A 24321-nucleotide genomic window follows, 5' to 3' on the forward strand; every position below is an offset into this window, starting at 1 on the left:
CTTACATTGTCTTTACCTTTCTCAGCCTGTCTTTAGTTTGTACAGCCTGCCTTGCTCTCTATATTGGAGTTTTAGCTTGTCCCTGGTTGGTATGGCCCATCTTATCTTGTGAAATCTCTTCTTGCCCTAGGTGAAATGGCTCTGCTTATTCTCTTCCCTCCCCTCCTCAGCTATCTTTTACTTCATACACTTTGCCTTAATTACACTCTCTCTCTGCCTACCCCTGGTGGAGGTTGTCTGACTTCTCTTTTGCCTCCTCTTATCTGCGGTTGCTATATCCAACTGGGTCTATATTGTTCTGGTCAACCTGTTTCGGGCTATTAACGCCCACCCTGCTCTTCTCTTTTCACCTCGTTGGTTCCACCCAGTTGCTCTTCACCATCTCTCCTCAAAGTGTCTCAGGGTGGTAAAGATCTTCTTAGTCTGTTCTTTCCCTATAGATATAGATAGTATGACCCTTCCCTCTCTCTTTGTGGAAGAAGCAATCTTGCTAACTGCCCCTAGGCCTCTAACTGGTTAGGGTGGCTATTTTGCTCTTCAATCTTCCTGCATAATATGTGTTTAGTTAGTATAGCGAGTCTCACTCAATATGTCACTGGTCAGCATGACCAGCCTCTCTCCTTATGAATCTTTATTTAGTACGGAAATTCCATATACTCCCTCCCAAGGGTGAATGTAGTTATATTACTATGTCTAATCGTGGTCCTCAGCTATCCTCCTCGGCCTATGGTTGGTTGTTATAGTCCTCACTTCCTTTTTCCACTGCCTGAATCTTTGTGGTATGGCTCATCTGCCTGGCTCTAGTTAGTCTGCCCTTTCTTGCTTTCCTCAGCCTGCTTCTGGATGACATGGCCTGCCTTACTTTTCCTTCTGTCTATAAATAGTATATCCATCTTGATCTCTGCAACCCGACCTCAGCCTGTCTGGTTTGCATGGCCTGACTTGCTCTCTTTGCTTTCCCCGCTTAGCATGTATCTGGTTGGTTGACACATGCTATCTAGCTCCTCCACTTCCCCTTTCTGCCAATCTACTGTCAAATCCCTCTGCCCTTCACTTTTAGCTGAGCTATGGTTGGCGTGGCCTGCCATGCGCTCAAGCTTCTCAGATCAGCATGTTTCAGGTTGGTAAGGACTACCATGTGTAGTGTTTACCCTTAGTGTTTTTCGTTGGCATGGTCATTCTTGCTCCTTCTTGGTCCTAAATGTCCCTGGGTGACACTGTCTCCTTTTTGTTGGCTACTTATCAGTCATTGGGTGATATGTTCAGTACTCTCTTCCACAGTGCTTCTCACCTTGGACTGGCTTTATTTGTTCTTTCTATGACTCTTCCCTTTTCCCTTCTGTCTCTATGTGCTATGGTAAGGCTTATTCTAGTCTTGTGCAAGGCATCTGGCTGTTCTATGTATACTCACACTGAGGGTCTGCTCTCATATCGCCTTCGGTATTGGCCCAGGCTGATGCAGCGTGCTTGCAGCAACTCTCTGATGGCCTGGGTGCTGGCCCTCACTGAACCCCCATAGTGGAGCTGCACCTTCTCTATCTCCATCCGCATGCGGGAGTGAATGCGACGTAGCTGATTGACGCTCTTCTCCAGCTGGGCTGCCTCATAGCGGGTCTGGAAAAGCCCTGACTTCATACTACAATGGTTGAGGGAGTACAGTACATACATCCAGAACAGAAAGGAAGACAATGGCATAGTTAATGACAGATGTGAAAGCAACAGAGCATAAATCCAACCCTTAGTTAAATAATGGAAGTGTTGCTGCCTGATTGTGTGCAAGCCCATGACCTGACCCACACACTCCAGAAATGCAAGGGACACCCATAACAATGTGCTGGCACTAAAGGTAGGTCCACACAACGCAATATGTTAAGGTACTCCAGTGGTAGCGTGTAGGCTGGAAGAACAGGCCCACTCAGTCTAATAAGGCAACTGGCACACATAGTAGTGCACAGGCCCCAAGATCTGGAACATGCGCTCCAGTGAGGTATGGGAAACAATATTGTACTCAAAGGCACACTCCCTACACTGAGGCACACCTAGAACAATTAGTAGGATCACCAGGTCTAGTCATTCCATTAAGAAAAGAGATAGGTTTGATGATATGTAAGCCCAATAAGAAGGTCCGTTCACTATAACAAGTGAAGAAAGGCTCATGGCAAACAGCTGTCCTAAGATTAGGTCATGGCAGACCTGCAGATGGATAGACCTGAAAATAGTTTATTCAGTGTGCCCTGTGTGGTTAAACTGAACTATATGAGCCCATGTTCTTTACATTCGTATGATAATCTGCAACCCAAAGGTTAAAACATGTTTAAGAGCTGGGATAGGGACAATGATTGATCAGTAGTCAATTCTGTTACATAATTGCCATGAACAGGAGTATTGTTGTCCATGCACCTTAAATAAGCAAAGAATGGTTATGACGTCACTCTACATGAAGGTTGTATGAAATCTGTTCCTGATGCTCCTATAAGACAGGAAAGGTACATATGCTGTCTCACCCCCTGATAACAGATGTTTGAGGTAGAACCTTATTCATGCCCCTTTCACATCTGTGCTTTCCTACTTCCTAACTATTGTTTCTCTAATGCAAGCCGACAAAAGCTGCCTGTGGATTTTGGGATTTCTGCACCTCAATCTAGGGTACAGAATTCAATGGTGCAATAGTCTCAAAATAGATACTGACAACGAACAAATGAGGATGACTGTATTGAGCATGTTCCACAACAGGCACCCCAGTCTGCTCCTGTGCATTGGGCCAGATGGGGCAGGAACAAGTATGATTTGTATAAAGTAACTTATTGCCTGGAGCGGCACAGTGATAAAAAATAAACAGCTGACTATAGTACTGCCTAGAGTAGTTTTCAGTGACTGAGACTAATTCAAGCATTCTGCCCATCCCTTTATTGTTTTTCTCTGACCCTATAATGAACTCTATCAAGATGATGCTGCACTGAGCATAAGCTCACCAGACCAAAGCAAAGAGAACTCACCAGCAACACTCCACCTTTATTCTAAACCTTTTCCCTAGACTCCCATGGGTTGAGAAGCATTGGCTACTCTCTAGTGCCAGATGGATGGCATCCTTCCTCACGGGATGCACCCAGAGAGTCTGCCTCCCCTCCTTCACCTCACAGGTCAAGCACACCATTTGCAGCGTCCCCCAAGGCTTCCCCTCTAGCCCAACACTCTTCAACGGCTACATGACACTATTCACAGACATTGTGAGATCGCACAACATCAACATCATCTCCTACGCTGACAACATGCAGCTAGTCCTCTCGCTCTCAACAGACCCCACCAAGACGAAGACTGACTTCCACAACTTGATGAAGAAAGTATCCACCTGGATGAAGGACAACTGCCTGAAGCTCAACATGGAAGACACTCAACCCTCTGGAACAACTCCTGGTGACCAGCAGAGCTCGGACCCACCCACATGCCGAAAGATCACACCCACAACCTCAGCATCTTTCTCGACAGTGAACTCTCCAAGGAACGCCAGGTCAACGCAGTTTCCTCAGCCTGCTTCCACACGCTCTGCATGCTCTGCAAGATCTTTAGGTGGCTCCCCATTGGCACAATGAAGACAGTGACACAGGCCGTCCTCACCAGCGGACTGGACTATGGCAACGCACTCTTCGCAGGCACAACCAACAAAGTCATGCAAAGACTCCAGACGATCCAGAACGCAGCTGCCAGACTGATCCTGAACCTGTCCAAGAGAACCCATCATGCACCTGAAGGATCTCTACTGGCCCATGATCCAGAAGATAAGCTACTTCAAGCTCCTGACCCATGCCTACAAAGCCCACCAAAACCAAGGGCCTGCCTACCTGAACCATTGCCTTAACCTCCACCAACTGACCAGGAAGCTCTGCTTGGCACACATCAACCTCACAAAGATACCACGCATAGGCCGCTACCGCACCGAAGGGCTCTCCTTCTCACACCTCGCCGCCAAAGCCTGGAACGTCCTCCACCTCTGCACCGCACCCTAAACCACTTCAGAAATGATCTGAAAACCTGGCTTTTCGAATTAATACCTGTAGCAAGCGCCTGGATACCCACTCGAGTGACAAGCTGCGCTATACAAATGACACCTAATTGATTGATAGATAGATAGATAGATAGATAGATAGATAGATAGATAGATAGATAGATAGATAGATAGATAGAAGGAACTACTCTCCGGGTGGGTGCCACAAGAGGTGGTCTGATAAGCCAGTATAAACTTGCTATGGAGCTCAGCATCTTCTTCATCTTCTGAGGATAAGAGGCATGCTTCTTGTGGTGTCTTGCACTACACCCTGGGTCGTGAGGGCATGATAACCTAACCTTCAGTGTACTCTCTTTGAGTTATCTTTGGCCAAAGAATCTTACAGACACAGCTACATTCAAAGCAATCACAGTATTTGGTGAGATTCAGTCAGAACTGTACTAACCTGTCTACATTCTCAATTAGAGGTTTGTAGACTATATGATTGTTAAAAAAAATAACTGCTGTGCTTTTGTTTCTGGCTTTGTAATGACAGTTTTCAGACCCACACACAAAGGTCCTCCAGGGATCCAAAACACCACCAGGACTGCATCATTCCCATGCTATGGGTGGAGTTCTAGTCAGAATATGGACTGCCATAATGCTCTGCACTAAAAGTGCCTTCCTGAGATTTAGTTTTCTGCTTCACATAGGCTCTCATTACAAATTCAGTGGATTCTGGTGCAGGAATTCCTGGAGGGCCAGAATTCCTGATTCCTGCAGCTATTCCAGCACCAAAATCTGCTGAATAGAAGTCTTCTTGCTGGACTGCTGAATACCCAGATGTAACTGGATGCATTGGGTCCTTTTCCATGTGATTTTCCTCTACTCCAGTGAGACAACTGCAGACATAGGGGCATATTTATAATGAATTGGTGCGCTACCCTATGTTGATACAAAATGTCAGGAATGCACTGTATTTATGAGCTTCAGTGCATTCCTGTCCTTTCAGCCAGTGCCATGATGCCAGTTGCCTGCGCTGTTGGCAGGATTGTTTTTGTGCAGGAAACAACACTATCCTGAACAAAACAATCCATGGAGGATTTTTCCTCTTTCTATGTGTGCTGCACGATGCAGCATACATAAAAAGAGGAAAATAAATGAGGAAAAATAAAGATATTTCTCCTTGTTACGCCTTCCCTGGGGAGGCATACAGTTTTGACGCATTCCTAGGTTTACAGCTTCTTGTAAATCTGGGAATATGTCAAAACCCACTGATGTTGTGTTGGAAAACCCACCGCAATGCCCATGGAATGGCCTCCTGGCGCAGTATAAGGCAATGCAGAGACTTGCGCTGTGTTGCCTTACACCATATCTACGAGGCCATGAAAAGCCACGTCAGAAAAAATTACGCACCGGCGGCCCAAGAGGCCTGAAAATATGCCCCATAATGTCTGGAAAAAGGCTAGAGGGTCCAGGGCGGGCTTGTGATTAACCGGGATGGGGGAATCATGGTATGCTTCCCAGTACTGCTGTATAGGTCAAGCATGGACTGTGCTGTGGTGCTGCCCGCAGTCCCTACAGCAGTAAAGACAGTCCTGTGTCTCCTGGCTCAGAATTATTGGGTCCAGAGTTTACGGACCCCATAATTCCAGACTTGGAGAGACTTGGAATTGGGGGTGGGAGAATTTTACCCAGGGTGGGAGAATATCACCCAGAGTTACTACTCAAGGAGAAATTCTACCTATCGTCTAGCTCTCTGAGTGCTTACGTGTTTATTCTTCACAAGCCTCCAATAGTTCTTGTCCTCTTTTTATGCTGATTTCAGGTTTGTTCTACACATTATTCCTGATCACACCTTCAAAGGCTTGATTCTAAGTTGGGCATTACGATAGCTCTGTGAGAGGTACTGCTTCACCTGATTCTGAGTTCACTTGGTACATACTCGTACCTGGTGTCTCCACCTGTTTTGTTGCACACAGATTTCTTCTGCTAAACACCAGAGAAATCCATGCATGAAAAGGCACCACAATCACAAATAAATATGCAGGAAAGGACCTGGTGTTCCCCAATTTCAGCGTCCAGACTTGGAATTGCAGGGCACTGGCTAGACAGTGCTTAATTTGAGCCGGTGGTTGATGGTGGGGGCCACAGGCCCTTATTTTTTGGGGCCGGCAATCATTTTTCTGCGTCAGGAATTTATTGTGAGCAAAAAGCAAATATGGTCAAGACGGAAGAAGACAAAGATAGAAAAGCGTCAAAAAGGGAGAAAGCAAAAAGCTGCAGCGAGAGGTAGGGAGTGGCTGTAAATGGAGTAAAGAGGCCCGAGATAGCTTTAAGATTATGCTACCACGCTATTCTGTGCTCGCACATTTAATTGCAGCAGGCTTGTGTTTCAGAGGAGAGGCTTTGAGCACCAGCACATTTTTAATTACAAATTAACAAATGGAGCTAGGAATACTGTCCGGAAATATTAATTCTGGCTCCAGTATTCCACGGCACCCCTCAGCGTGCACCTCGGTATATGGGCTACAGTGTATTGTTTATTCTTAAAGAAACAACACTGTGGGTCTAATTTAGAGATGGCTGCTACTAGGAAATAACCTCATTTCTTGAGCAAGTGCTTAATCACTGGGCAATCTACCATTTTCCTTTGACCCTGCACTTACTGTAGAAGTTTTAGGATTTTCTATTTACCACATACCTCTAAAAAAGCCCATGAAAACATTTCTAGCTTTTAATCTTTTTTATTGATGTAGCAACAAGTACATTACACAAACTGAGATAGAGTATATGTCCTCTTCAGCGTCAGAAAAATCTTATTCATTTAATAACAGTCCTAATTTTTATCGTTTCATATACCTAAGTTTGCCCCAGGGAAGAAGTGAACATAATGGCAAATATCCCTCTCCAAAATCTTAGTGCAAACCGCTGAATGTCAAACCCTCAAAGACAAAATAAACTTAACTAGCAAAGTAACTTTTAGCTTGCCTTCAAACCACTGACTAGCCCTAGACAAAACTCATCACACAATTCCTCTCTCTCATAACTTAAACTTACCACTTGTATAGCACACTACTCACCCGTTAGGGTCTCAAGGCGCTGTACACATACCGCTGTGGAATCCCTCCTGGCTTTTCCCCGTGAGGCGCCCACTCCTGGGCAAAGCCAGGCATCCAAGCGCTCTCAGGGCCGTTGTGGAAATTAAGCAAGCTATTGCCCAGAGTTACAGAGTGGGACCCATTAATTAGATAAGGCATCGCAGCAAGATTGATCTAGTCCAAGGGAATTGAGCCCAAGACCCGCTGAGGCAGGAATTGAACCCTGACCCCGGGCCAGATCTCTGCATCAGGGTCTGCCACTCTAACCACTGTGCCACACTTCTCCACAACTATGATTGCCATAAAGGTACAATATGTCCTCTCTATTGCACCACCAATCGCTGGTTTCTAACCAAGCTGAAGCGGCTCCATTGCACCACTGCATTAGAAAATATAGCCCCACAGACCTCACCAAGTTCATTTTACTGTGCCTTTTGCACATGAAAACCTCACCTTTTCGGAATATGTCGTCTTTGAGTTACAGAGGTCCATTTCGAGGATCCACAGACAAAGTGTTCCTGATAGGCTTGAAAGTTTGGTATTAATCTGAGAAGAAATCCATGCTGGAGAAGAAAAAGTTACTTACCTTTCACTCTAGTTCTCCAGCATTGGTTTCCTTTACTGATTAATGTGCGATCCAGCTAAGGATGTGTGCCACGTACACCACACATTCAAACCGAAATAGAACAATCACGGACTTCAACTAGGGGTAGCAAAAGTAGCAGTTTCCCTCTGCTGCCTGGACACTGACACTGGTCTTGCAATTACTGCTCTCAGAGGTAATGAATGCAGCATCAGGAACAGAAAGTTAGCGGGGCTCACAACACAGAGGGCCTGATTCACAAAGGCAATGTACACTTCTGAGTAAGTTTACACTCTGGAGTATGTTTACCACTTCGGTATTCACAAACTCCTAGTGAAAACATACCACAAAAGTGTAAGTTACATGCCTCCACCCCCTGAGTATTGCAACTCGCTTACTCTTGTGTGGGTGAGTGACGTTCCTCCCTTGATTTCTCACTGACCCTCCCTAAACCCCTCTCACTCCTCTCTAATCCCATCCCCTTTTGTAATGTCTGCCTCTTCTTCAAGCCACTCCCCTCTATCCCTCCCACATTTACTACTAAACCTTATACTTACGTGTGCAGAGACTCCGCAGTGAAAGCAGAGATCTCCACACACAAATATAGGTAATGTGGAGGTGTAAAACTCTGCAAGTAGTTTGTACATTGCAATTGGTAGTACGTTTTGTAGTACTAACTGCAAAGTGCAGTTTATGAATCAGGCCCAGCGTTCTTCCATTAGTCTCTCTGCAGCAAATAGGAGCTTTTGAGGGACTAAGAATGGGACAGACAGGGAGAGCAACCCTGTTTGGGGGAATGGGGGACATGCAATTTAACCAATACCACCCCTGGTTTTTTGATGAGTTATTAATGTCCATGCAATCTGTTCAGAGCAAGCTAGCAGTCCCTATTATCATCCCTATTATCACCAGAAATAAATGCTTTCTCTGATGTCATGGGACACATACAGGTCCCTTTATGGAAGTGATTACTTTGAGAATGTGCTCCATTGTAAACCTGTGTTCAAAAAGGAGTACCAGGATTCTTCCAGACTACAGAGTTTATTACGGAATGAATCTTGGAAGGGGATCCATGCTGTGAAAAGGTACGTCATGATTTCTTCCCTTCCTTAGTGCCATGTCTTGGCTCCAGAGAAGGAGGTAATAGATAGGTAACTGAAGCTAGAAGGCTCTTGTGTCACAACAGCAGCATGAGGATTTCAGGATGAAAACCACCATCTCTAATAATGGAAGAGAAATGCATCTCAGAATGTAAAACACAGTGTCACATTATATATCGGATAAAGTATGCCCTGCCATACATTATACGGATATTGCAAGTCACAGAGGAGTTCCATGACCCTGTAGAGGAACAAGGCCAAAGGATGAGGTCCTTTAAAAGGTTATGGAACTAACATTCCATTAAAAAAGTGCCATTAATATCTCCTTTCTGCTTGTCGCAATACTGGTAGAAAAACAAAGCAGAAGAAAGAAAAGCAAAGTTTAATTCTTTAAACAGATGCTTTAATTATGTCCTGACCTGCCATTCCCCTCAGTTGCTTGCTCTAGCAGAAGGCATTGTGACATCGGAACTCAACTAAGTTATTACAGCCGGAGCAGCTCATGGCAAGGTAAAGGGGCTGGGCAGTGCACGGGGAGAATTAAAATAAAATTAGAAATTTTAAAAAACACTTACCTCGTCCGACGCGTGCAGCTCCTCTGTCCCTCGTCGACTGCAGGTACAGGCTCCCAGCCTGCCCTGCGGCCAATCCTGATGCTGCTGAGGAGTGTCAGGATTGGCTGGGAGTGCCAAGCCTGGGTGCTCCAAGGCAGACTGGGAGCCTGTGCCTGCAGTCGACTAGGGACAGGGGAACTTTCTTGCTGGGCTGGAAAGAGCCTACATCGCATGTGTGTTTGGCCGCCCGAGACAGCCAGCCAAACACACATGCGCTTTGAGAGGAAGTGCTGAGCACTCCCTCGCACTGCTCGTCACCCCAGTGGCCTGCCCTTTTACCAAACAACAATACTAAATACAGTTTATTATTGTTGTTTGGTAAAAGTTTTGCAGCTGTTACTGCTGGCGGTGGGGGGTGGGGTAACACTCCTCTGCCCTCATGGAGGAGCCGCCCCTGTATTACAGTTGAGTAGCAGTGTAATTTCTTTCTAATAGGTGACTGGGTTCACCACAAGCTGCCTTTTATAAAGAAATTGGAGACCGTTTTTTATACAGGGATTGCAAAATCCCATCTATTAAACTCTAAAATTCAAATTCTGGTGACTATGCTGCACACTTTAGGATAGCCATATAGAGAATGGGTGCTAAATGGGTTGAGTGATATTAAATGCTTCAAGTAAACAAGCAAATCAATAAATAAATAAATGAAACCCGGGAGGCAGTGCTATTGGGGTGCTGCTTGAGATAGCTGTGAAGTCCCAAGGACAGTCAATGATGCTTGAGAAATCCATACCAGTGGCGGCTACTCCGTTTGGGCGGAGGAGAGTTGCCCCAATGCCTGCAGCAGCAGCTGCAAAACCTGTGAGCCTGTGCCTGAAGCGAGGAGCATAGAGGGACAGAGGAATGGCGGAGGAGTTAAGTGATTTTTTAAAAATTAAATAAAATGTTTATTCTCTCGCGGAAGGGGCGGGAAGGTGTGGGGGGGGCCCCACGCCTCCCCCACGCCTCCCCGCCCCTTCCACGGCCCACGAGCTGCTACTGGTCCATACGCCCTTAGATATAGTTGTGTGAATGGGTGTTGATCAAACTGGCCATATGGACCCAGGAACAGTGGGGCTTGGGGAGGTGTGTATGCGTTTGTTTTGTGAACACCAAAGAACTTTGGAGGCACTGCTGTTTGTGGGTGCTGCTTATGATAGGCCTCTCGAGACATTAATATGCTATGGTTATGTGTGGCTGCTGCATTAGATAATCATGGGCCTCTTCAGAAAGAGATGAGTGTGGGAATACTGGGAATGGCACTCTTTTCAACTCACTGTCCATAGATGGGCAAATGCCAGTAAACTAAATGAACTTAGCCAAAACCGCTTTTAAAAAAAGACTGGTGATCATATTGGGTTTATACACCAGGCTGGTACAATGTGCTGCTTGCCTCTTGCATGATCATTGTGAATTTTAAAACAGGGCAACTGAGGAGCTGCAGACGTATTTTCAATCACAGATGTCCCCAGCACTCAATACTCCATTGCTCTTTCCTGGTTCTTGGCCATATCTGACCACAGTCTCCCATACAGACGTCTAATCAAGCATGAACCCAAAACAGTGTCATTCATGCTCTGGGCCCCTCCTGCACTCCAAGCACTGAGCACCGGAGAGGACAAGGAACTGGACACCTTTGCCACCACACAGAATGGGAGAATTTCTTCTGTCCAACAAGCATTGAGTAAAGAAACCAACTAGGGACAGACCAGCTTCTTCTCTAAATAATGAGCTATGAAGGTATCTTAGCTTGAGGTTCCTTCCACACGTAATACATGGATCAATGAAATCAAGGAATTAGGGGCCCTTTGGCAGCCCTAACACTGAGTAACAGAGGCAAGCAATAACTGGAATCTTTTTCATCCCAACCACAGAACTAAGAAGCCATGAAGGGACTGCAGCTTGTTGTTCATCTTCAAGCACTAAGCAAATAAGACTTATCTGGAGCAGGACACGTTTTCACCTAAACTCTAAGTGCAAATGTGGGCATGCCAGGGCCCCCACCTACAAAAAGCATAAATAATAAATGTGTATTTGGATCCAGCCTTGTCTGCAACACCAGAGGGACTGAGCAGACACTGAGGGGGTCATTCTGACTCCCGTCGCGGTCACCGCGCGCCCGGCGGGAGCCGCCAAAATACCGTACCGCGGTCGGAAGACCGCGGCGGGTATTTTGAGTTTTCCCCTGGGCTGGCGGGCGGCCTCCAAAAGGCCGCCCGCCAGCCCAGGGGAAAACGACCTTCCCACCATGAAGCCGGCTCGTAATCGAGCCGGCGGAGTGGGAAGGTGCGACGGGTGCTACTGCACCCGTCGCGTATTTCACTGTCTGCTATGCAGACAGTGAAATACAAGCGGGGCCCTCTTACGGGGGCCCCTGCAGTGCCCATGCCATTGGCATGGGCACTGCAGGGGCCCCCAGGGGCCCCGCGACACCCCCTACCGCCATCCTGTTCCTGGCGGGCGAACCGCCAGGAACAGGATGGCGGTAGGGGGTGTCAGAATCCCCAAGGCGGCGCAGCATGCTGCGCCGCCTTGGAGGATTCTGACGGGCAGCGGAAAACCGGCGGGAGACCGCCGGTTTTCCTGCACTGACCGCGGCCAAAGCGCCGCGGTCAGAATGCCCTGCGGGGCACCGCCGGTCTGTCGGCGGTGCTCCCGCCGACCCTGGCCCCGGCGGTCTAAGACCGCCGGGGTCAGAATCACCCCCTGAGCTCCTTACTCACAAGTAGACGTTTGGGCAGTATTGTAAGTAACAGCACAACATGTGCTAAGCTTGGACTGGAGTGGTATCCATAGCTTCCACTGCAGACTCATTCTTTTAATTTTCCTGTATTCCTACCTCTTAGTTTGCTGTCGGACTTGATCAAGCTCATAGACTGTGTAAGGCCGGTTGGAGCGATGACATGGTAAGCCAGGCATACTGGGGACCGTCATAACTTGCCTGTCCAGAAATGGATAGAACAACACAGGAAAAAATTAGTAATTTACTCACTGGAGCTCATCGCATATCAACAAGCATTTATGACTAGGGTGAACTGAGTCATCTACTCCAAGAAGGGCAGCAGGTAGGGAAGAAAGTGAGAAGTGCGCAGGCTCATCCCCAGGAACCTCTCATCTGCCTATGATCATATTTACCTTTTAAAAGCCTTCCAGAAAGTCAGGAAGGTATTCTTTGTAGGCGTAAACTAATTTACAAGTGTAGATTTCTCCACCATGAGTGCAGAGAAATCCACACTCTGCTAAAATGCTGAACAGGCAAAAAAAGATGCTCAGTCCACATTCGTCTGTGCCCACAGTGTATCTTCTGCAATGGCAGATGCACCGTGGGCACAGAGATTCTTCTCAGGAAGTGGGGATCTTTAATTGATGGCAATGGCCTACACCAACCAGGTGAACTGGCAGGAAACCTGCCAAGCTGTAAATCCGCCCCTAAATATCTCCATTTACGTGCCACGTTCTGGAACACATATTTCAGAGAGTAATTACCTATTACTTACCGGTAATCTTCATTACTCCTGGTCCTGTAGTCCTCGTCCCATTAATTACTAATGGAGAGAGATCTCTCTCCTTGACGGATAAAAAGAACACAAGGAATGCTCTATATCCCTTACCCCACCTGTCCTCCCACCAGGAGTACTTAACACGCACCTTCCCAGCATTCCTCCTGAACTACCAAGCCCAAAAACCGAAGGCCAATGTTCCGGGAAGGGGGTGGGCCATAATGAATTGGACAAGGACTACAGGACCAGGAGTAATGAAGATTATCAGTAGGTAATAGGACATTACCGCCAGGTCCCACTAGTTCTTGTCCTATTCATTACTAATGGAGAATACCCAAACCAGAAAAAAGACTGGCCTAAGCCAAAAACAGAGGAACAGAAAATCACTCAGGGACACGACAGCCCAAGCAGCACCAATCAGCGATACATTAAACAACACAACAGACAGTATCGCAACTGAGTCTGGAACAAATAGCTTGTAAACCCCCCAACCCAAAATTAGTCTCACCACCCAACACATTCTGGAGGTGGTAATAGCAGACAAAAGTATTTGAAGATGTCATGTATCTGCTCTACAAATCTCAGAAATGGGCACCGCTTTAACTCCACCCAAGAAGCTCCGTACCCCGCTGGAGGAGGAACCTCTGCCAGAGAATACACCAACTCAATCAGTTGTTTGAGCCATTGACAGATAGACAAAGGTGATGCCTTCTCACCCCTGGATGAAGTGCTAAAGGAAAATAACAAAGAATTAGACTTCCTGAAAGGCCTGGTCATCACCAAGTACACCAACAAATCCAGCTTCACATCCAACAAGGAGCACTCCAAGTCTCCTTCACTCTCAGGTGCAGCCACTAGTGCATGGAACACCACTTCCTGGGAATGATGAAACTGGGAAGCCACTTTGGGAATAAAAGAGGAATCCAAACACAAACCACCCCATCCTCCAAAAAAGATAGGAAGAGTTCCCTCGACATCAATACACCTAGCTCACCAATGTGCCCAGCAGAGGTGATGGCCACCAAAACAAAACACCTTGAATTTGACAAATGTAATGTCTGCCCCCTCCATGGGTTCAAAAGGGGCAGACACCAAGGACCTCAAAACCAAAGGCAAGTCCCAAAAGGGAAAAAGAAAGAGGCTTCACCAAAGGATGGGCAAGGGAAAAATAATGCAAAAATCCGGACACCAGATCAAATACATCGGCCAGATTGCCCCGAGGAGAGCCATAAGCCTTACTAGCAGCCCACTGGGTTTACAAAGTAGAAACAGATAAACGTTTCTTAAAACCTTCCCACAAAAACAGATGCAGAACTGTCAAAGAACATCCCAAAGGGGACAATTGCAGAGGGTCACACCAACGTTGGGAATTACCCCAATTCCTGGCATACACCCTCAAACTGGAAGGCCTATGGGATTTCTGAATGGCCACAGCTAAGTGCCTGGGAATCCACTTGAGCTGTAAGCCCCTCCTCTCATCCTCCAAGCTGACAGCTGAAGCGTCGGAAGAGCCTGTGATGGAACTGACAGAAGAGGAGACGGGAAGCAAGGAATGAGCCAAGGACCTTGAACCTTGAACCGCCATCAACCTGAGTACCGGAAACCACGATTGAGGCGGCCAAAAAGGAACCACCAGAATCACTACCCTGGACTCCCTGATTAACGATGCCAGAAAACCGGGGATAAGAGCAATCGGAGGGAATGCATACAAAAGATGATCCGGCCAGGGAATCGACAGAGCATCAACCCTTCAGGCCCCCTCCTGTTGGTTGCAAGCACAAAACCTGGGAACCTAGGCACTGAGTCGGGAAGCAAAGAGATCCAGGAATTGTACACCAAACTTCTTGCACACCCTTAGAAACACTTCCCAAGTGAGAGATAGTTCCAGAGAAGGAGGAAAACACTGGCTGACAGCATCAGTCACTCTTCTGTCCACTCGCTCACATAAATGGCAACCAAAGTCGAAAATGCCTCTTTCCTCACTGGAACAACAGAACCGCCACCTTGTTGAGAGACCTGGTACAGATCCCCCCCGGTTGTTGAATCACCAAGTTGTTCCCCACCAGCATATGATGGAAACCCGTGACTGACCTGAACATTGCCATGAGTTACCTCCAATTGGACGAATGCCTCCCCTCCTGAAGAGACCACTGAGTCTGCAGGGACCTGTACCCTAGGGTAGCCCACCAACTAAAAGCTCTGGTATCTCTAGTCCGGACCAGAGGAGGCTCCGGCTGCAACAGAACACCCCTGGCAAGATTGACACCCATGGTCCACCACCGTAGATCCTGTAGGATGCCTGGGGAGACCTGAACCAACTTCTTGTAGTCCCAGGACTGAGGATCCCAACAGGACAGTAGGTGGATCCACAACGGCCTGAGATGAAACCAAGCCCAAGGGACTGTAAAAACTGCAGCAGACATTTAACCCAATAACAAGCCACTTGTGCACAGGAACGGAAGACACTTTTTAATCAAATGACTGCAGAGTCAGAGCCCTGGCCCCAGGAAGAATAACCCTGTTGAGATATGTGCAACAGTGGGCTCCAACAAATGTCAGATCATGTGATGGAATCAACTGGCAGTTCTCCCAGTTCACCAAGAACCCATGAAGCTGGAACGTGGAACAAACTTCCTGCAGATCCCAAAAATCCCTCGATGGGGTGTGAACAGGCCAGTCGTCCAGATAAGGGTAAAGATGGATCCCCTTGAGATGAGGTGAAGTGACCAGAGGGACTACCACTTTGGTGAAGACTCCCGGAGCTGAACAAAGTCAGAACAGGAGCTCCTTGAACTGGTAATCAGTCCCCTGAACACAAAATCGGAGAAACTGCTGGTAGAGAGGATGGACAAGGACATGGTAATAGGCATCCTGCAAGTCCAAGGTGCACATCAGATGACCCTCTACCACCAATGGAATGATCCACTGCAACATCTCCATCTTGAAGAGGATATGACAACCAAACTTGATCAGGGCTTTCAAGCCCAAAACCATCCGTAAGCCTCCGGTATATTTCACAACCAAGAAGACGATGGATTAGAACCCCTTGCCTCTCTCCAAAGGAGGAACTTCCAGAACAACTATCTTCTGAATCTGACAGTGGATTCCCTGTGACAACGCCTCTCTTTTCTTGGGGTTGGAAGGCCAAGGGGTCAGACATACCCCCCAAAAGAAGGACGGACAAACCCAAACTCTATCCTGTAGCCTTGCCGCACCACATCCAACACCCAAGTGTCTGAAGTAGACTCCAATCAGTTCTGGAGAAAATGTTGCATGCAACCTCCCACTGCCACGTCCTGCACTACAATATAGTCAGGTACAAGACTTAGGAGAGGAAGGAGGAGATTTGGGCTTCTTATGGGAACATTTCCTGGGAAAGGAAGCTGGAGAGAAGAGGACTTCTGGTCAACATCCATTTTCCAGTCGTACAACAGCAGATTCCAAGGGGCCACTCCACAGGCACCTCTAGCGAGAGCAGACACCCACACCACATCAAAAGGAACATCAGAAAGTTATTCCACCTGTCGTTCTAGAAGCTAAAGCAACCCAGAGCAGTCAGTAGACTCATCCAAAGCGCGATAAAGGGACTTGAGGTCTGCAATCAGGGACTAAGCCACATACTTGCCATAGATGCCTGCCCTCAAAATCAGATGAGCACCAGAATACACTTTCTTGAGAGAACCATCCACCTTCTTATCCAATGAGTCCTTAATAACTGCATCTCCAGCCAGCGATGTCCTGCCCACCAAACCGGCCACAAAGGAATCAACAGGGATAGAGTCTGGCAAGTCATGATGCCTATCTTGTAATGGATACAACATGGCCATGAAACAAGGCGGAAGAATCTTGTCAGGATCCTGCCACTCCCTCTTAATCTTGAATGTAGGGTGCACCGGAACAACACCAGGTGTGGTACTTTGAAACTGACGAAGCAAGAACCCAGAAGATGTATCAGGCAACTCCCCCTCAGAAAATCCCATATTGGCTTTAACATGCTTAACCAGATCAGGCACAATCTCCTAAGAATTATATTTCCCATTTTGTTCCTCAGGACCAGAGCCTTCCTCCTCAGAACAAGAACAATGGGATTCTACAAAAGGGACAACAACCTTTGTCCTACTAGACTCCCCCATCTCAATTAAAGTCTCTCTGATAAGCCTCCACAAGCATGCCTCATCATCCCCTCTGTGTCCGTTAGAGCGAGGAGGAGGAGAAGTGGAGGATGCTGAGGTAGATGAAGAAGAAGAGGAAAGAAACTCAGCATGCTTCCTCTTATGGGAATGTTTCGCAACACCAACAAGACAGGCAATGAACAGCACCACCACTGCAAATCTTGCCCAAGAAGAAAAGAAATCCAGTGTGCGGTATTCACCCCGGGGCCTCCGCTTTATATCACTGCCAGAAACAACTGACCAGCAGGTAAAAGTGGAGACTGAAGCCCTGATGCTGGCCCAGCTCACCATAAGCCGGCACGGTGGCCGGTGTCTTCCCCCGGAAGTCCAGCAAGGCGAGACTACTCGGAACTCCCCACCCCTTCCAAGTGGGGAGGAGGAAGGATCACAACTGCGACCCGGCTCCACACATACAGACACGCATCTCTAGCAGGCAGCCCAGCACTGCAGAGGAGACACACACAAGCAGACCTTGGAGCGAGAAACAATGGCCTGCCCCGCAGCCGTCTGGCTTCACCTGAATGAATACGCTGGCCCACCAGCCCAACAGACGGGAAAAGGGGAAAAGATGCCAGCAGGAACATCATCCTCACCGCCCGTCCGAGGATGAAGGTCAAAAGACACTGCAGCCACTCCAGCCCTGCAGGAGCAACCACACCAGTCTTCGTGTTCCAGTCAGTCACAGACAGAAAAAAGAACAGGAGGAATGCTGGGAAGGTACGTGTTAAGTACTCCCAGTGCGGGGGGGCAAGGGGTATACAGCATTCTTTGTGTTCTTTTTTCCGTCACAGAGAGAGATCACTCTCCATTAGTAATGAATGGGACGAGGACTGGTGGGACCTGGGGGTAAATGCCTAGCCACAGGTGATATGTCTCATCTTTTTCACAAGTACATACATTTCAATTTGTTATATGTATTCAAGCTAATCTTGTGTGGGATTAAAGTGTTTTGAAGAGAAACTCTCAAAAAGCAAATACAAAGTACTCTTAAGCCTGGAGACAGAGCGTTGTCATACAGTAGTTTTTGAGGGTGATATGATGAATTTCTTTGTGACTAGCACCAAATAATTTATTTCACAATGCCATGCAAATAACCATGCATAACTGAAATCCGCAGAGAGAGACCTAGTTATTGAAACATAACCCCATATTTGAGGGAGACAGGTTTGAAAAAACTACATAAGATCACTTAGAACTTCCTATACTTTGGTGTAATTTAAACTGTGGAGCAAGGAACCTCAAGGTTTTGAACTTTATCAGTATATTGAAGAGAAGCCAGGCTTCTAAGTTCGACGTGTAACATAAAAAAAACCTCTTTGGTCTTAAAAGAATTCAGGAAATTTTGAAAACGTCTTGTTACTGTCTCTGGAATTAGAAGACCACTTTTGTGTTTAAGAAGCTATCCTTATAAAGGCATTATCTTCGTTATGGTATACTCTGCCTCTGCCTGGGGAATAGGAACGAAGACAGAGAAATGTTTATGTTGCACCTCACCTCAGGTACCAGTCATTCTCTGGCTGATGCAAAAACAAATAATCAACTGGAATGAAAACAACCGTCATTGACAAAATATGGCTTTCCAACACCTATGACACAGACTGCTGATCTTTGCCTTTTTGTAAAGTTCTTTCAAAGGTACAGCCTTTCTCTCAATGTGTGAAAGTACTCTCTTTCCAGTCGAACGAGCACTATATCAGTGCTGGATCTCTGTTTAGGTATTTTATTATGTTTTTAAAAATAAACAATTAAACAAAAGTAACAAATATGCTATTTGCCATTCCAATACACTGTATTGTTTATTGCCAATATGCACGGTTTACCATATAAGATTAAAAAGGCAAAAATTACAAAAGGGAATATACAACAACGCACTATTAACGAAGCCTCAGCAGTGATGTCCTGTACTTAGCAAAACATCGGAATAGCACAAAGATTCGCACACAACTGTTTAAGCAGGTGACTGAGTATGATTAAAGAAGAAAAAGATAGAACAGATCGTAGAAGTGGAAATGGTCTTTCTGTTTCTTTTCTTCTTACATCCAGTTTTACAGTCTTGTATTTTCATCTGCCAATCTTATAGTTGGGGGGTAGGAATATAAACTCTTTGTATTCTAAGTCACGTCATGTCTGGACACCAAGGCTCTACCAAAAATTGTTGTTGTTTAGTCAGACACAAATGACTCCAATATTTAATGTTGAAAGTTTGTAGCTGGTCATCGATCTTGTAACTAAGGACCAGATGTATCATCACGGCCCTTTGCGATTTGGAAATAGCGATTTTTAAGAAATCGCTATTTACGACTCGCAAAGTGCCATGTATCACATTTGCGATTCGGTAATAGCGATTTCTTAAAAATCACAAATGCTATTACCGAATCGCAAATTGCGATACCGGCCCCATTCGCAGCTATGGGCCTGTTGGCCTGAACCAGAAATCGCAATTTTGGAAATGCAAAACCCCAGGGTGCTGGGGGCCTAAGGCCCCCTCTGCTGCACCCCAAACATTTTTGGGGGGACATGTAAGGTGCACACATGCCAAAAGGGCATGTGTGCTTTACATGTACAATTTATAAATGCATTTTAAATGCATTTTAAAATTTTGCACCAGGTTACCACCTGGTTTCTTTTCATGGTATTTTGCATGTGTGAAATGCCATTCTGCGAAAAATTGCAATTTGCGATTTTTTGCTGCATCTCCTTGCGATGTGGATTTTGCAAATCGCAAATTACGACTCGCAAAACCAGGTCGACTTTCACCGTCTAAGAATACATCATTTTAAAGTGGAGATTAATTGAGGCGATCCACTACTTTTTCTTGTCGTTGATCATCCCTGGTTTATTTTGAAGGTTGTTGAGTAGTACCAGTACCACTGAGGTGTAGATGCCTCGGTTGCATCAACCCTTGCTGGAACATCATATTCACAGCCCGCAAGTTCAATGGAGGTCAATCAGGAAATGTGGATGCTATATCAGATGGGGTAAACCAGAACATTGAGGAATGTTATGCCCAGACACTGCTCAAATGCAAAGGGTAGTCTAGACTGGTGCTTCAAATGCAGATTTGTTGAGAATATTATTTCTGAATAATGTCTGCTACCCTGACTATGCCCTTTATGAGTTATGGTGCTGTTGAATGGCCAGATTTCTGAAAGATTGTCCTAGTCTTTATTCTCATTTGGCTATAGCAAGTAGTGTAAAATCCAAGCTGGTTTCTAATTTCAATGGGGCCAATTGGTTCCAAAGCGCAGGCCAGAGTGGTTGAATTGTATATAATATAAATATTATATATAGTATTTGTAGCCTCTTGAGACAGAAAATTGGAAACACTACCTAACAAAACATTACTTGAACAGCTTTTGCTTGGAAAAGAGAAAATGTTAGCCTGCTCTATTAAAAAATAGGACTAAATATAGGCCGAAAATCAAAAGGAAATAATCCTACCTCCATAACCTTATGAAAAGATCCTACATGGTGAAAAATGGCAGAGGACTGCTTACTTAAACACTGAAAATACCAGTTTCCAGCCACAGAAAGCTGAAGAAGTAAATGTGACTTGTGAAACTTTATTCAAACAGTCACAAATGGATGTCGGGGAAAGGGGCTGAGAAGAAAGGCAGCCATATCCTGCAGAGTAAACAGAGACTTTCCTAGGAATGGAAAAGGTCAGATCCCTTCAAGAAGGACTCTGGGGAAAAGAAAAGAGTTTACAACTTATAAATAAATTCATATTAGCTTTAAATGAGCATCCTGAGTACATGGCGCATGGTAATGATGGAGAGTGCCTTAGGACCATCCTCAGTAAATGTGTGCTAGTTCACTAAGGAAACGCGAAAAATGCATACAATAACAATCAGACACTGGCAATAACTACAAGTGAGCATGCCAAGGAAAAGCTCTCCTTGGGCTGTATAAATGGAATTTGATCCTGTTGAACAAGTTACTTACTTTCAGTAACAATATTCTAGTTGCAGATTCTGTACTATAGAATTTCCCCCAGGCGTCAGACTGGATCCAGAGATTTTTCTTCGAGCAGTACCCCTGCGTGCGGTCAGTCGATTCTGCGGGCGTCGTTGTGGTCGCGTGATGATGTCACAGTCGTATATAGGCGCCACCCCGGCATGCTGATGTCAGTTTCTTTTCATATTTTTCCACGCCAGCAGCGGAGCCGTGAAGAACACTGCGAATGGTGTCCAAAACTAGGGCCCTTAAAGGGAAGTTCCTGTCCCTAGAAATCAGTTTGTAGAGTGGGGAGGATGGGCGGGTTGGTATGGAATCTGCAACTAGAATATGTCTCTACCAAACATATTGCTACCAAAGGTAAGTAACTTGTTTATCTGATGGAGACTTCTAGTTGCAGATTCCTTACCCTAGAATAGATACCCAAGCAATACCATCCCCGGTGGTGGGCTGCAAACTAAGATCACACCAAAAAGTCCTGCAGGACCGTATGGCCGAAGTAGCCGTTTTTGCGGACCTGACCATCCAGGCAGTATTGTTTAGTGAACGTGTGCAGGGATGCCCCTGTCACTGCCTGACAGATATCCAGGACTGGAACTCCACGTGCTAACGCTGTGGCAGCAGCAGTTGCTCTGGTAGAATAAGCACCCACACCCTCAGGGGGTTGCTTTTTCACCAAAGCGTAGCACATTTCGATGCAGAGGACTACCCATCGCAAAATGGTCCTCTTCTGCACCTCCCTTCCTTTCTTCGCACTGACATAACCCACAAAGAGTTGATCGTCCACCAAGAAAGTTTTGGTACGATTGAGGTAGAAGGCCAATGCTCTTTTTGGATCCAGGTGGTGAATTCTCTCCTCCTCATGAGAGGAATGTGGGGGTGCGTAAAAAGTAGGCAAGGTGATTGGCCTACATGAAAAGGTGTCACCACTTTGGGAAGGAAGGAAGCACTGGTACGAAGCACCACTTTGGCAGGATGGACAGCTAGAAATCGTGGCTTCAAAGAGAGAGCCTGAAGCTCACTTACTCAGCGAGCAGCAGTGATGGCAATCAAGAAGGCAGTTTTAAGAGTCAAGAGCCACAGGGGTCAGTTGTGGAGCAGCTCAAAAGAAGCACACATGAGTTATGTGAGGACCAAGTTCAAATCCCACTTGGGCATTATGAACGGGATAGGAGGGAACATGTGGGTGAGTCCTTTAAGAAACCTCCCAACAATGGGAGATTTGAACAGAAAAGGATAGTCTGGTAGCCTTAAAAAGGCAGAGATGGCAGACAAATAACTCTTGAGGGTGCCCAGAGCAGAGCCCTGCTGAGCAAGAGAGAGGATGAAGAGGAGAACCTCCGAGAGAGGTGCAGAAAGGGGATCAACAGACTTGTTGATACACCATGCCACAAATATATTCCAAAGACAAGTGTATACCATTTTGGTGGAGGGATGCCTGGCTGCCAATATAACATCAGAGACTTCGGGTGGAAGGCAAAAAGCTTTCACCTGCCGCCGCTCAATCTCCACACAAGGAGGCGAAGACTGGACAGGTTCAGGTGAAGGACCATCCCCTGCTGCTGTGAAAGAAGATCCTCCCGAAGGGGCAGCCTGATCAAAGGATCGATGGCCATGCTCAATAGCTCGGGATACCAGACTCTTTGTGCCCAGTCCGGAAGCACCAGGATTACTTGGGCCCAGTCGTGCCTGATCTTCTTCAGAACTCTGGGCAGAAGTGATATTGGCGGGAAGGCATAAAGGAGGCCTGAGCTCCACTTGTGACGAAAAGCGTCACAGAGTAAGTGCCACTTTGTAAACTCCAACATGCAAAACAGCTGACATTGTGCGTTTTCTGCTGAGGCGAACAGATCTAACCAAGGCTCTCCCCACTGCTGAAAGAGACCTTGCGCCACCTCTGGATGGAGACGCCATTCGTAATTGACTATGCATTAATGGCTGAGTTTGTCTGCTCTGGCGTTCAGAGAGCCTGCCAGATGTTGAACCACCAGCGAAATGCGATGGCGATCCAGCCATGTCGAGAGGCGAAGAGCCTCATGACAGAGTGTCGATGACCCCACTCCGTCCTGCTAGTTGCACTACCCCATGGCGGTGGTGTTGTTGGTGAACACCTGCACCACTTTCCCTTTGAGAGAGGGTAGGAATGCTTTCAATGCAAGTCAGATCGCCCAGAGCTCCAAAGGGTTGATGTTGAGCCCAGACTCTGCCAGAGACCAGAGGCCTCTGATCTCCGCCTCTCCTATGTGGCCGCCCATCCCAGGAGTGACGCATCTGTCACTACTGTGAGATCTGGTTGGGGAAGGGAGAGAGGTCTGCTGTTGACCCAATCTGGATTCGATAGCCACCATTGCAGATCTAGTGCAGTCCCCGATCTGGACCTTGTCAGAGAGATTCCCCTGATGCTGCACACAATGGAACCCACTGTAGAGCCCACAAATGCCATCTGGCATGTTGGACCAGCAGGATGCAGGAGGCCATGAGGCCCAGCAGCCTCACAGTCATTCTCACCGAAATCCAGGATAGAGACTGAAAAATCGGGATCATATCCCGAATATCCTGGACTTGCTTTTGGGGAGGTTAAGCCCAAAAATGCACTGCGTCCATAATAGCTCCCATGAAAAGGAGCATCTGAGAGGGACTCAGGTGTGACTTAGGCACGCTTATAGTGAACCCCAGCGAATGCAGGTGGTTCGCCATAGTCTGGAGGTGGGAGACAATAGCCTGGGGCGAGTTTGCCTTCAACAGCCAGTCATCAAGGTAGGGGAAGACTGAAACCCCTAACCTGCGCAGATCAGCTGCAACCACTACCATCATTTTTGTGAACACCCAAGGGGCACTGGTAAAGTAAAAGGGGAGCACAGTGAACTTAAAGCGCTCATGACCTACCACAAATTGCAAGTAATGTCTGTGGACCGGCGGGACTGGAATGTGGAAATAGGCGTCCTGCAAGTCCAACGCTACCATCAATTATCCAGGGTCAAGGGCAGACATGAACTGAGCTAGAGTTAGCATTTTGAATTTCACCTTCTTGAGGAACAGATTGAGGGTCCGGAGATCTAGGATAGGGCTAAGGCCCTTCTCCTTTTTGGGCACCAAAAATTAACAGGAATAACAACCACGCCCTACTTCTGGCACAGGGACCCTCTCATTGGTGCCCTTGGCCAAGAGAGCCTTAAATCCTCACAGAGAAGTGCAACATGATCCTCTGACAGATGATCGAATGATGGTGGCATGGTCGGAGGGGAAGTTTAGAAGGGGAGGGAGTAGCCCCTTCGGACAATTTGCAACACCTACCCATCCATCCGTGGTGATGGATTCCCAGTGGGGCAGGTG

General features: G+C 46.8%; 1 protein-coding gene across 1 annotated transcript in view; it reads right to left on the reverse strand.

Annotated features, from left to right (window-relative positions):
- Window positions 1–24321, reverse strand: part of QRICH2 (glutamine rich 2) — a 479286-nt gene that overhangs the window by 94930 nt on the left and 360035 nt on the right. Inside the window, exon 17 of the mRNA XM_069201754.1 lies at window positions 12208–12300. Coding sequence (XP_069057855.1) covers window positions 12208–12300 — 93 coding nt within the window. The remainder of the gene's footprint in view (window positions 1–12207; window positions 12301–24321) is intronic.

Source organism: Pleurodeles waltl, chromosome 7 (assembly GCF_031143425.1).
Source record: "Pleurodeles waltl isolate 20211129_DDA chromosome 7, aPleWal1.hap1.20221129, whole genome shotgun sequence".
Taxonomy (NCBI): Eukaryota; Metazoa; Chordata; class Amphibia; order Caudata; family Salamandridae; genus Pleurodeles; species Pleurodeles waltl.